This window comes from Durio zibethinus, chromosome 26 (assembly GCF_047325235.1).
Source record: "Durio zibethinus cultivar Kanyao isolate XHJ-2024 chromosome 26, ASM4732523v1, whole genome shotgun sequence".
Classification (NCBI taxonomy): domain Eukaryota; kingdom Viridiplantae; phylum Streptophyta; class Magnoliopsida; order Malvales; family Malvaceae; genus Durio; species Durio zibethinus.
The window spans coordinates 4,746,758-4,761,307 of record NC_143187.1 but is presented as its reverse complement, the minus strand read 5'-3'; the positions used below and the strand labels follow the sequence as shown (position 1 = coordinate 4,761,307).

The 14,550-nt window shown below is 31.2% G+C and overlaps 1 protein-coding gene and 1 pseudogene across 1 annotated transcript; both read right to left on the bottom strand.

The window, feature by feature from the left end:
• Window positions 1–554: 554 nt before the first annotated feature.
• LOC149511247 (LRR receptor-like serine/threonine-protein kinase IOS1) lies at window positions 555–2,651 on the bottom strand (annotated as a pseudogene).
• Window positions 2,652–5,227: 2,576 nt separating this feature from the next.
• Window positions 5,228–9,505, bottom strand: LOC149511246 (LRR receptor-like serine/threonine-protein kinase IOS1). Its single transcript, XM_089755530.1, has 13 exons — window positions 9,424–9,505; window positions 8,795–9,332; window positions 8,239–8,714; window positions 7,989–8,127; window positions 7,807–7,878; window positions 7,632–7,703; window positions 7,470–7,547; window positions 6,822–6,982; window positions 6,484–6,707; window positions 6,267–6,393; window positions 6,078–6,140; window positions 5,798–5,987; window positions 5,228–5,718 (listed from the first exon to the last, which is right to left on the bottom strand). The coding sequence occupies exons 1-13, from the start codon at window positions 9,497–9,499 to the stop codon at window positions 5,298–5,300; spliced, it is 2,637 nt and encodes an 878-aa protein (XP_089611656.1). The 5' UTR covers window positions 9,500–9,505; the 3' UTR covers window positions 5,228–5,297.
• Window positions 9,506–14,550: the final 5,045 nt, after the last annotated feature.

Sequence of the window (14,550 nt, the reverse complement as noted above, 5' to 3'; positions counted from 1 at the left end):
GGTATTCTACTCGCTGTCATTTATATGTATCTCCTTATGAAACAAAATACAAATTTTGATATTTATTAATTGTTCTTTTATATTATTTTAATATTTAAATTAAAAGACCAACCCAGTGCTAACTGCTAAGTCAATAGTACATATTGATACTTTTCAAACTTAGATACTGAATTTAATTACATATTAACTTTTGTTTATATTTTCTAAACTTTTTTGGTACTTAAATTACTTAAAATTCATTACTGAAATTAAAAAACCAATTCTTTATCAACAGAAGACATAATTATTGATATATTTTCTAATTAATCTCTAAACATGTAAATGTGTACCTTTTATTTTTATATAAAGGTTACAAACCTAAACGCATAATTTACTACTTTATATTAAGTGTCATAATATTTTTGTAATTTTAAATTAAAAGAATTCATTTCTTATATAAAGGTTAAGACTTGGAATACCCAAACAGTAAGGATTGTCATGTGATATCAAGTTCAAGTCAATCCTAAGTATTTAGCCCCCATGTTATTTGGCTTCATTGTTTACAAAGAAACATTGTGATCAATGGTTTAGAGTACCATAATGGCAAATCATGGGAACAATAGGTCCAGTTTCTGAACAGAGAGCATACCTCAATAGCAATCCATTCTTTGACCTTTCAACAAGTTCAGTTGGAACTTTACCATTCAGCTTGTTTCCTTGCAAGTTTCTGCAAAATATAGCAGTAATGATCCTCAACTTATCTTACAAAGAAATGTTTATGGAGTCTCAATCCTAGTTTCTTACAGCACTGTCAAGGATTGCAATCGAGATAGAAACTCAGGCACTGCTCCATTCAAACTATTATTGGATAAGTCCCTGACATGTCAGAGTAACAGTTAAGCTAATGTTTTTCCAATAAATAGATTCGTGACCTTTTAGACTTTTAGTTATTGTGATCTTAATATACTTACAAATATTGTAACTGAGTGAGATTGGCCAAGTAAGGAGGTATCTTTCCAGTCAATCCGCTTGAGGATAAGCTTCTGATTTAATGTTAAATAGAACCGTTAGCAAAGATGTTGAACTGAAGGAAGATATTGATAGCTAGAACATTGGGGGTGGGGGGGGCAAAAACTTACAAAGATATGATTTTAGGTGGATTGTAACCATCATAGCTGCAATTAAGCCCTTCCCAGGAGTATGCTTGAGGAGCACATGGATCTCCTTGCCAGTTTCTTTTCAATCCATAAATTGATTTTATATTTGAGATTGCATCAACTATTTATTTCAGAAATGTATCAGATTATGACTTAAAGGCCTGCATATTGATTGTGGAGACAGGCAGCTAGCTGGTGAAACCATATATTCAGAGTTCTAAGGAGAATACCTTCTTTTTGGATTGTCTCAGATTGTAAGAATTCTTTTACCGTATAAACCTCAATTGCGTTGAGGATAGGTGGATAGGTTGAATCAGCAGTTTTGTAGATTGAGAATTGGTACTGTCCACCAGTCAAAGCTGATTGAGTATACAGAGTCGTTGAGGACAAGTAGGACTAAAAGGTCCATACCAGTACTTGCCATTATAAGAGATGTTAAAGGATCTGGACTCATTAGCCAGGAACCTTTCAACTTCAGCAAAGTGCATGTACAAATAAAGCTGAGCACCTGGAAGAGAGCTGGAGTCAATGAAGAAATCCAAGGAGTGGCTAGCATTTATTGGTGTGCCTGCAGTCCTCATAGCAAGTGATGGTGGTTGGTAGTTGTCGTCTGCAGAACCGACTGTAGAAGATGTACTTATTTGTGTCCAATCGTTTCTTTTATAAGGCCTCCAGATACGATCATAAGCATCTTCTTTAAACCTGTTGCATTACTAAGGAACTAAGCAAAGGAGTCTAAAAATTATAATTCTATTTATCAAAAGGTTTTAGCAAGTTGAAAGCTGATCAGAATAACTTACCTGAATGTTCCCGTTGTTGAACCAACATCATACATTGTGAAGAGCTGTAGGGATCCAGTTTCAGTTCTGTAGGTAGTATTGTTCAAAAGCCTCAACTCTAATGCCGATATGAATGGTATCCCATTACCGGTATTCACCAGACAAACATGCAAATGATTTTCTTGTAGGACATAAATTATGTCCATGGTTATAGCAGTGGAAGCATTATTTTGCAATGATACAGTACCCCACAAATTGGGACCTAAATGCAGATCAAATTGTGGCACTTTATTTAATTCATCATAGTTTCCATACATGAAACTCGCTCTGATTAAATACTGGTCGCCCTTTGTGAGGTTAAGGTTGTAGCAATTTCGGTCCCCTTCAGGAAAGCTTCTAACATGCCATGTCTGCTGCTGCTTTCCTGTTTGGAACTCAGGTAAGACACTCTTACCAATGGCAGTTTCGATATAAGCTGCATCTGAAATATAATCAATGCCTGTTGTGGCTTCAGTATAGCTCGAATCTGCTGGTAGCCCACAATCTAAGCTAATGAAACCTGAGAGAGAAACAATGCAAGATCTTAGTTCTTCCCTGGTTAGTGAAGATCAGAATAGAAATTCTGATTGAAAGATCAGATAACTGAACCTGATTGATCAAGCTGGGCAGGAACCAAAACTGCAAAAGCAATGCTGCTAATGATCAATGCAAGGGAGACATGCTTTAACACCTCCATTACAGTCTTTAGAGGACAAAGAAGCAATTGATCAAATCTTATAACTTACATAAATTTCATATATACAGGCAAAGTACTGTTCATTGAAATGAAATATGAATGAAACTTGGTCAATTATTCTTCCGAGAGCAATTTAAGCATTAAAATGTTTATTTTTATTCTTGAGCATTTCTACTAACGAGGCTAAGCCTTGGTGGGTAATTCTGTATGTTATACGTGCGTTTGCTGTAAAAATTTAATTAAACTAATGCTAGCTGCGTGAATTGATCCGTTGTATGGTTGTTGCAAGTCAATAGAGTGAAATTGTTGACCAAAACGTGACAGACATGGCCTTTGACACTTGAAGGTTCTCAGCTGACTTGCTAATGGGGCGGACTTTAAGGGAAGACTTCGTTTAATTTATACTTTAATTAATTTTATCAATAATATGTTAAACGACGCGGAATTTGCTGAACTTCTAATAAACTTGAAACTTGAAACTTGAAATGTCATATATATATATATATATATATATATAAAATAAGATATCTTTTCCCATAAAAATAATTTACTAACGGCGAAAACATTGAAAATTGAAATTGTAAGTTAATTAAATTAATTTATGAAATCATTTTTAAAAAAATAATATTATTTAAGATCAAAATTTCAAAATTTATAATTTTGTTTAATTTTCAAACTGTGATATTTTTTACCAAAAAAATTATAAAGTAATAATATTCTTAATTTCAATAATATCTCTTGTTATTGGAATTTGGAATTTGGAATTTGAATTTTGGAGAGATCAGAAAAATGATGTATCTAATTGCTTTTTGTGTGTGTGTGAATCATATAAGCGTTAATTTAGATTATTTACAAGTATTTATTTTTTAATAAATTAGTAATAAAAAAAATTATTGATAAGGAGTGTATACTTTTTTTTATATATAATTAAGGAATGAATACTTATTTCTCGTGTAAAACTTAAGTAGAAAATTAATTAATTAGACCTGTCTTTGTAGCCAGAGTTGTCCTTGATGACTTTGAAGTACAAAGGACAACTATCCTTTTCAAACTTATTTTAAAATTATACCTATTTTTATTTGCTTCGATGGAAATTTCTGTTGTAGGATAAATAAATTCTACATATGGACTGTATGATCAAAGAAAGATATTAAAACCCAATATATAGGTAGGTTTAGAGCAAGTTCATCCAACTTAACATATAAAATGAATTACTTAATTAATCCTAGTTGCCTAAGTTTGTTATATATCTTCAGTGGACTAATTTGACGCATGCCAACCGTTAATCAAAGATTATACTTTACTAATAAATAATTAATAATATACTTAATGAAGATACAAGAGAAAAAAATTGTATGCAAATACAATAATGTTAATAATGAAGACTTTGATTTTTCAAAATGTTTCTAGTAATTTTTTTTTCAAGGAAAAAGAATGGTTCTCCCTAGTGATCTTGAAATCAAAAGCGTCAGTCAAATCCCGTAAAATAAATCATTTTCTGTCATGATAATCAAAATTCTTCATCCTCTTTCAGGAACGCCAAGAAAATAATTTTTCACTTAAAAAGCTGTCTTCAAAATTAGCAAACCTAATCAACTTCCAAAATTAACGCTTGCCATTGCAAGAGCAATCACCACTTAACCAGATTAAGTTCCTATAAGACCTCTTCAAGAATCCATAAATTCACTCCATAAATATAAAATCAACCAAACCTTATGAAGTACCAAAGCTCCGGGCCCTCATGGATAAAATACTTCCCATAACAGTTTCTTTTCATCCTGTCCACACGAAACATTCATATTCACAAGGCAACACCTAAAATCAAGATCCAACCATCAATCCAAGATTGCAATACATCTATCCTTAATCACCTCATAGAATTGTATTCAAAAAACATTAATCCATAATGTCAGAAGGCTAATCAAAATTACCATAGGACCAAAACTTCTCAATTATCTGAAATCACAAGCCATCAATCTAGTATCCTGCAAGAAAACCAGTTAATGTATATACCTTTAACAGCCACTTCACAAATTGAACTTTCATACTACTATAGGTACCTCTGGCATTCTATGACACGCTTTGCATTTTACACCCTCAAACAAAGTTTTCCGATAAATCATCCAATTTAACCAGCTACAAACAAAATCCAAATAACTAGTAAGCAAGAAGCGGAAGGTATCCCCTTAATCCAAATAGGAATTGGGAAAGATGGCTTGTTGAAAAGATAAGGAAAGAATGATATGGAAGCCAATTCCTCAGAAAAGTATGCCCAGAATCGAAAAAGAAAAGCAACCCATAGAAAGCCGTCCAAAAGGAAGATAAACAGCTTTAATCTGCCTTTTGTTTGTGGTATCACAAAAATAAGCTTAAAATGTCACATACAGCACTCCTTGAATCCCAACATTAATACGCCTGAATCCTTTGTCATATATGAAAAGAGAATTGCAATTGTTATCCAGAACATTAAGTCTTTAAAATCATACACAAAATATATATCGAATTTTATACAATACCTTTCTCGTACAATAATACTCTCAGTCGACTCTGACTGATAAAATTTAAGCTACCTTTCTAGGAATTAATCGATCTTATTCAAGAATCTAGATTCATGATCATTACGTCTATTCCCATGACTTTGAATGATTACCTCGGTACAGGACCAATTTCAGTGCTTAAACTCATGGTCATCATGTCAACTGGGTTTTTTGATTTATTTCCGTGCTCTCCCGTTGTCCTGGCTCTTTCCGCAGACAAACATTGGCTTAGTTCCAGCACCACCTCGTTCATGGTTGGCCTTCTTGTTGAATTGTGAGACACACAAAGCATTGCTACTTCTACGGCTTTCCACGCAGAATTAACATCAAAATCTCCATCTAATCTTTGATCAACAATACTTCTGATATCACCTCTAGACAGAATGGAGCTAACCCATTTACTTATGTGAGTTCTCACATTGTTGGTTTGTGCATTAATCACAGCTGGTTTACCTGTTATGATCTCCAAAAGAACAACCCCAAAGCTATAAACATCACTTTTTTTGGTTAAAATGAATGATGTGCGATACCTGCATAAGAAACATGAAACTTAGTAAGATCATTACAACTATATAGTGTTGAATTTTACAAGCAATAAGACGTACTTACTCGGGATCAAGGTAGCCAGTAGTACCAGCAACCGATGCTGATATATGACTTCCACCTTCGATTGGAAATGTCTTTGACAGCCCGAAATCTGCTAGTTTGGCTTGGAAGTCTTCGTTTAATAAGATGTTTGAAGATTTCACATCTCTGTGGATTATTGGTGGTCTGCAACCTTCGAGTAAATACTCAAGTCCTACATTAATATTTTTCAGTTTTTTGTGTTTGGTTAACTTGAAGTCACAAATTAATAAAATGGAAAACTAAATAAAGCAAACGCATTAACCTTGCCCTGCTTCCAGTGCTATTCGTACTCTTTCTTCCCATTTCAGTATACGTGTACTTCTATCTGCATTCTTCCATGTAAAGTGTGTTAACTTATCTAGAAAGTTGTCCAAACAGAGATTGCAGAATTTTTGTTCTTGCTAGAACTAAAAATTGAAGGAGTTGGAAGGTGAAGCACTTTGTAACATACCTGATAGAAACTCTGCTAAATTTCCTTTGGCCATGTACTCGTAAATTAGCCCCAGATTGGCACCTTCATTGCAATACCCAATAAGGCTTGTCAAATTTGCATGATGAACTCTAAAAAGAGTTTTGACCTATATTAAAAAAGACAAGTTTTAATTAGTTTGATATAAATGGGTATAAATGACATATATAAAACTTTTATGTATGCTAGGCTCTCATACCTCAGCTTCAAACTGCTTGTACCCTTGACTTGATGATAGAGATAGCATCTTTACGGCTACTTCAGTGTCATCTATGTTGCCGTAGAAAACATTTCCAAATCCTCCAGTACCAAGAACTCTCTTAAAGTCGTTTGTCATCGTCTGTACCTCAGAGAACTTGAACCGCCTATTCTTTAACTCCAATGACTGGAATAATGTGTTGGATTCATCATCCGTATTCCCATCTGATAATAGGTTCAATAAGCATAAATCTGTTGAGAATAGCTTAAAGAAAAAAGGCATTTAAATAGTTCAGTTCAATGTTCTGAGCTTATCTATTTTTGTAATGGTGGTCATACCTAGTGGTGGTTGTCTCCTTTTAAGAAGCCTCCATATGGTAGCCAATACAATTATTAGTACAGAAAATGAAGCAACTGATGCTGCAATTGGAACAACAACGTTTTTCTTCTTATTCTTCTTGCACGGGAGTGACACACAAAGGTTGGGATTTCCGTCAATACTACATCAATTCAGTTCACAACAGAGAGAGTAAGACAAACTATACACGCACGAATGATGGCTCCCGATGGTATCAAGTTTCAGTCAATCCTAATAACATGACTCCATGTTCTTTTCTTTTTTTTTTTTTTTTTTGGGATAAGTAATTTTTATTCATTATCCAAGAAGCGGTAGAACTGCTACCAACCAACAATTACATACTGTCAAACTTTTTACACCACAAATGAGTCCGTACTCAACTCCCATCTCTCACATAGTTCTTGGTTAACATGATCATAAGCTATATTTTTTAGGCCAATCAATCGTAATCTAACTACATCTTTGATTTTTTTCAATATTTGCTCCCCTGTGAACTCCACTGACTTGTGTCTCCATGTTCTTATTTGGTTTCATTGTTTACTATAAAAGAATGAGATGAATGGCTTGGAGCACCATAATGGAAAATCATGGAAAGAATAATTAAGTCCATTGTTTAACAGAAAGCATACCTTAATTGCAAGCCATTTTTCGACCTTTCAATAAGTGCAGATGGAATTGTACCATTAAGCATGTTTCCATCTAAGTTCCTGCGGGGGTATATAATTTATGATCCTTTACTGTAACTTAATAAAAGAATCTTCATTTTTAAGTTTGAATCCCTAGTAACTCACAGAACTGTCAAGCTTTGCAGTTGGGATAGAAACTCAGGCACTGGTCCAGTCAAACTATTGTTTGATAAGTCCCTGGTATATTCACAGAAGTAATCGATCGAGTTTATGTTTCTCCCTTTATAACAAATCAACAACTTGGTAGCTAGTTTATCTCGATCTTGATATATATACTTACAGATATTGTAACTGAGTGAGACTGATTATGTAAGGCGGTATCTCTCCATTCAAGCCGCTTGAGGATAAGTTCCTGATTTAATGGTCAGCACGAGTAAATAGTGTTATGATCAAAGATATGGACTGAATCAACATATATATATTTATATTCGGACTAGAAAATAGAGGCATATATAGACTAACAAGGATATGATTCTAGGTGGATTGTAACCGTTGTAGCTGCAATTAAGACCATCCCATGAGTATGCTTCAGGAACACATGGATCTCCTTGCCAATTTCTTTGCAATCCATATATTGATTTTATATTTGAGATTGCATCAACTATTATGTCATACATAAATAACAATTGGAGTTAAAACCATGCAATTTGATTTTCTAATTAAAATAGCAAACTAGTGAAAACCAATATGTTTTGAGTTTAAAAGAAAATACTTTCTGTCTCGATTGTCTCATATTGTACGAATGATTTTACGGTAAAAATCTCAATTGCGTTGAGGATGGGTGGAAGGGTTGAATCTGCAGTTCTGTAGATTGAAAATTGGTAGTCTCCACCAGTCAAGGCTGATCGGGTGAAAACGGTGGTTGAGGCCAAGTAAAAAGGAATAACTGGCCCGAACCAAAACTGGCCGTTATAAGAGATGTTGAACTTCCTGGATTCGTTGGCTTGGAGCTGTTGAACTTCAGCAAAGTGCATGTATAAGTAAAACTCCGCATTGGGAACGGAACTGGGGTCAATCGAGAAAACCAAGGACTGACTGGAATTTACAGGTATGCAAGCAGTCCTCATGGCAAGAGATGGTGGCTGGTACAAATTACTACCTGCTGTAACAGTATAAGAGGTAGTAACTGGTGTCCAATCATTTCTATTATAAGGCCACCACTCACGATCATAAATGTCTTCTTTGAACCTGAGGTATTATTGCTCATTAACTAAGCAAAGATATCTAAAATTTCATTTATTACACATCAAAAAGTTTTTAGTATGTACCTGAATGTTGAACCAGTTGTTGAACAAACATCAAGCCTTGTGAAAAGTTGCAGGGATCCTATTTGAGTTCTGTAGGTAGCATTATTCAAGAGCCTTAATTCTAGTGCTGATACGAATGGTATCCCATTTCCAGTATTCACTAGACAAACAAACAAACGATTTGATTGGATGACATGAATAATTTCCATGCTTATAACAACAGATGCATTTTGTATTGTTACAGAAGTCCACAAATTAGGCCCAAGGTGGAAATCAAATTTGGGTGGTTTGTTCATTTCATCATAGTTTCCGTAAACGAAAGTCGCTCTGATTAAGTATTCATCTCCCTTTCTGAGGCTAAGGTTGTAACAATTTCGGTCCCCTTTAGGAAAGCTTCTAAGATGCCATGTCTGCCGCGGCAGTCCTGTTTGGAATTCAGGTAAGATACTCTTACCTATGCCTGTTTGTATATAAGCTGCATCTGAAATATAGTTGATGCCTGTTGTGGATTCAATATAGGTTGTATTATCTGGTAGCCCACAGTCTAAGCTAATGAAACCTGCGAGAAACAAAAGGAAGGCCTTAATAAGTTCCTTGGTTAGCGAAAGAGAATTGAATTTGTTATTCAAAGAATTTAGATAAAAATAAACCTGTTTGATCTTGGGCATGAACCAAAATTGCAACAGCATAGCAGCTAACCAATACAAGGAGAAAATGCTTTAACATCTTCTTTACAATCTTCAATTCCTCACAGCCAAGTACCACAAAGAAGCAATTCTCATCTTTTAACTTATTTATATTTACAAACTTATGGTGTAATAATAGAATAATATATAATGTAGAAAACTTGGTCATTTTTACTTCCAGAAGCAATTAAGAACTCAATGGTTAGTAAGGTTTTTTTTTTTTCCTAATCTTGAGCATTTTAACTGGGTCTTTCTCAATGTCCCAATCAACCATCAAAGCAAAATTAGCGAAGAAACTTTCATTATAATTGTAAAATTTGTATTCACCTCGATTAAAAAATTTCACGATTCTATTTCATAAAAATATTTATAAATATAAATATAAATATAAATTATTTTATATATTATAATAGATTCTCACAATATAATGTGATAAAAGTGAAGCATTAGACTAATATATATCTATTTTGCTGTAAAATTAAAATACATAAGAGTGCTAGCTAATTGCCCGAGCCATGCATAGCATTCTTGAGCTGCTATCGTCGTATTTGAAAATTAAATTCAACGATAAATGCATGTAGCACTTATAGCAGGAGTTGATTCAAAAGTGTCTGCAAGTCTAACGTCAATTAATGAATAGAGAAATGATGGTCATATATCTTTCATTTAAATGTAATTTTATCAATGTAAAAAATTAATCATTTATTGCTGAGAAAAAAAAATCATTTATTACATATTATATACATGAGTTTATTAAAATAAATATTCACTATTTAATATGTAATAAATAATTAATTTTTTCAATAATAATGTGTAAAAATTTTAATTAATTTATGAGATATTATCCATTTTAATATTAAAATCTAATAATTTTATCCAATAAAAAGATTCTTATAAGTATGAATTTAAATATTAACTTATATATCATAAGAAATTTTTAAAATATCTCCATATAAGATTGAGATATCATAAATTTTCTCATTAAAATTTAACGTTTCTGTTAAGTCCAACAGATAATACACAAAATCATAAAACACACAAAATTAGGATCGCACTAAATGTTAAGGTTCTAGACATATATCTCGTCGTGTAATACTTAATTTTCGTAAGATTCTAAATGTAGTTTTCACAGACTTTAGCACTTAACTCTCTTGGCTCGTGCTCTGATATAATTTATAGAGAGCTGTACTCAATTTACAACATATTATTTATTTTAATCTAAAGGTTTTATTATTTTATTTCATAAAAAATATCTTACAAGTTTAAATTAAAGTATCAATTTATAGATTATAGCATATTCTCAAAACATTTTGATATGAGATTAAAATATTACAACATGATTACGCAACATGATTTTAATGAAAAATATAAACGATGATGTGATTAATTGTTTTATATAATTCTTTTAATGGATAATGCATGGCAAGATTGAAATTTGGAAATGAATCATTAAAAAAATAAAGAAGGATATATTTATAACAATGTAAGTTTTACACTCTTTGACTTTTAAATCAATAGTTAAGATTAAAAAGATTATTTTTAGGTCAGTTTAACGCTGCAATTGAAAATTGTTTAAGTTGAAAAAAATATGTTAAAAAAATGTGATTAAAATTTGTAAATATTTAATATTATTTTAAAAAGTGTTATGAATAATTGAAATATCTGAAAAATATGTATAAAATAATAAAAATATAGGATAATATAATAATTTTTTATCCCAAAAATACTTTTCCATTGCAAAATCATGAATAACATTTTTATTTGATTACAAAATCAAACTTTTAAATTGAAAAATCATATTTTTTTAGTATTGAGATTTGAGATTGGATCAAAAGTAAAGAAAAGAAAACATCCATCCACCCAGCTTCCGAATAAAAACATCCACTCACCAAACCCAAAAAATCATCAACAAAATTAATCCTAAAAACAAAAGAAAAAATGTTGTAAAATATAACGATAACCAAAGCTGATTCTTTTCTACAATCATCATTGGTAGGATAGATTTTGAAGTTTATCTTTCCTGTTTATTTGCAAGTGAAGTAAAAAAAAAAAAAAACGTGGTTTATTTTTTGGGAAATTAATTTAAAGTAGTTAAATTTTTATATATATAAAAAAAGTAAGATCTGCCCATCTATATTATTTAGAATAATTTTTAGTTATTAATTTTTTCGTCAAAATTTATTATGTCTTAATTCTCCATTTTTTGATCTAATGATTAAAGAGATTTTATGATGACATAAAATTCATGATTTCAGGTGAAGATCTCTTCGTCTTCCCCCTTTAAAGGCTATGCCTTCCTTTAAACCAAAAAAAAAAATAAAAAATTATTATGTCTTAACAATGTCTAATTATAGTTAAGTCATACAAAAAATTTTGTAGTAACTCTAACCAAACGGAATTTGTGGAATCTAAACCCTCGTCACCGTTAACTATAGCATCAATTACAAAGAAAAATAACGGTCCTTCCAGCTCTTCTCACCGAAATCAGAAGGCACAACCGAGAAAAGCACGATAACTTTTCTTCTGATTATAAACCTCTTAAAAATTTGTATTGCACTGTATTAAGGGAGGGAGTGGAAGACATGTATATATATTTATGTTTATAAAATAAGATCCACTTCCACAAATGTAATTGGAATATTTACTTTTTTATTTTATTTTTTCCCTTTTTTTTGTAATTAATGCTATAATTAATTAATGGTTAAAAAGGATGAAGTTATAATTAATTTTTTATTTTCCTATTTATTTTCTTTTTTGATGTATAAATAACTATAATGTATATTAAAATATATATCTTTTTACTTAATTGTATAAAACTAGCTAGTTAGGGATAAATGTGTCAGTCTTTCTTCCAACAATTAATTAGATTTATTCTCGAGCCGGTTTTGAGCATGAGTTTTCGAGTTTGACTCTGATCCAATTTCATTAAACTATTATTTTATTAATAAATAAAAAAATTATTTTTATTTAATTGTAATTTTAAAAATATATTTAAAATTAATATGATATTAATATCTTAATTTTCTTTATATTTCAATATATTTTTAAAAAATTTTGAGCTTCTTAGACTAGATAAATCGACCAGAGCTGATCCTGCTTCAACAAGACTTTTGAATAATTAATTGCACTTAATCAGACTTGGTCAATGGATAAGTTTACAATCAAACCGCCTTTGATATACTTGATGAAATAATTATTTCATTTATAATTAGTTATTCAATAGTTCAAATCTAATTTTATTATAAAAGAAATAAAAAGTATTGTATCATTTATTTACTTGTATTATTTTTTAATATTTTGATTGTCATGACAGAAACATGAAGAAAATTTTATGTAGCATCAATAATCAAACCTTTGAAATAAATTTTCATTATGAATAAATTATAATATGTGTTTATTTAAAAATTATATTATATTGTGCAATATTTTCCTATATTTAATTTTGTCAACATTATATTAAATAACAAAATATTATAAATAAAAAAATAATATTATAATATTGATCCAACTGGTCCAGATTTACGCCACTGATTTTGTTGCCTATAGTGATAGTAAATTAGTTATATAGGCTAAATGGTCAAATTGTATATATATTTGGATACGATAGCTAAGTTTTTCAGAGTTTTTTCCTCAACTAAAGCACTCATTAATCTAATTTACTAAGTTAGAGTTGTTTTAAACATAATTCCTAAATTGACGTAGTATGCACGTGGACTCCACCTCAGATAAAAAACAAAAAATATTTAATTAAATATAATCCTTTCAAAATTCAATTAGAAAAGATTTACTCTTCTTCTTTATTATTAACAGAGATCAATCTTTTAAAATTTTAAAAGGGAAATCAATTTCAAGATCCTAAAACTCTAAGCACTAAGTTAAGGTGGGGTAAAAAACCCATATTTATCTAGGAGACTAAACTGAGTTAATGCCATAATATGAGAATTGAGAGTATATAAGACTCTGATAATGGTAATTGGATTTCAATTCTAGCTAGCGAGAGATTGAGAGTGTTTTTATCAATAGGGAAAATTGGTTTCTTTAATAAGAGCTCAAATGTGATCAATTATAGTTATATAAAGTCTATGATTGATTTACTTTTATTAAGGGAATGGATCTTATATATCTTTTATTACTTTGTGGTAAATGTTTGGTTTCATGAGATTTGGTTGATAATTAATTGACGTTATGGGGTGGATTTTTGGAATTTGAGGCTGTAAAGCAAATTTAGGTTTGCTCTAGGTGGTGATGTTTCATTTCAATAATTGTGATAAATTTGATAGGTGATTGAGTTAGCTAATTTTGCAAACAACAGATTGGATGGAAAAGAATTTTCATGATGATCTTGGGATGGAAGTGAACTTTGGTTTGGATGATGGAAAATGATAAGCTTATAAGGCAATTGTATTTAATTTCTTCTTGAAATTTGCTGCGACCCCTGTTTTCTGGATCAACATCTGGATCATTTTGAGTGTTATCTCGCGAAATGGATATTGGGATGTTGGGAGGTTGCATAATGAGCCTTATGGAGAATATCAATTTGCTATGCTGTTTTCTAGACGTGTCAAGAAAAGTTGCTATAGAGGGAATGATTTTGCAATGTGCCTCAATATTATCCTTTTTTTTATCTTTAGTGGAGTCAAAAGTATCATGTATGTTCTCATGACATGTCCTTTTAATAGGTTTGAGTTTAAGGTTGGTTTTGAGTTAAAGGAAAACAAGGTAAGGCAATATGTGTAGGGGAATTAAGGGATCATTCTAGTTGAGTTTTGTCAATGTTTTTTTTTTGGATTGCTTGGCTTACAAGATGTTAATATTGCTGATATCTAGGTAATTATAATGGTGCTGGAGGTTTTTCAAAGTCATCTTGGTTTAAAAAGTGTTCTTTTTTTTGCTGATTCTCACTCAATGATAGCATTATCTTGGGTCTATAAAGTTTGAATTCAGACTTTGGAAGAAATGGGACACTGTGAATGAGATTGATAAGCTTAGTAAGAAGATTGGAGTGATTGATTTTGTTCATATGTTTAGAAAAGCTAATGTTTTGCTAACTCTTTAGATAAGTGGGGTGGATTGAGCTGGTTTCTTTTTTGT

Bases quoted from the DNA above. Each gene is read 5' to 3' on its own strand.
- LOC149511246 (XM_089755530.1), bottom strand. From the start codon at position 9,499: ATGTTAAAGCATTTTCTCCTTGTATTGGTTAGCTGCTATGCTGTTGCA. The intron at 8,715-8,794 runs GTACATACTAAA...ATAATACCTCAG, and splicing joins ACAACTGGTTCAACATTCAG to GTTCAAAGAAGACATTTATG. The intron at 8,128-8,238 runs GTATTTTCTTTT...ATGACATAATAG, and splicing joins TGAGACAATCGAGACAGAAA to TTGATGCAATCTCAAATATA.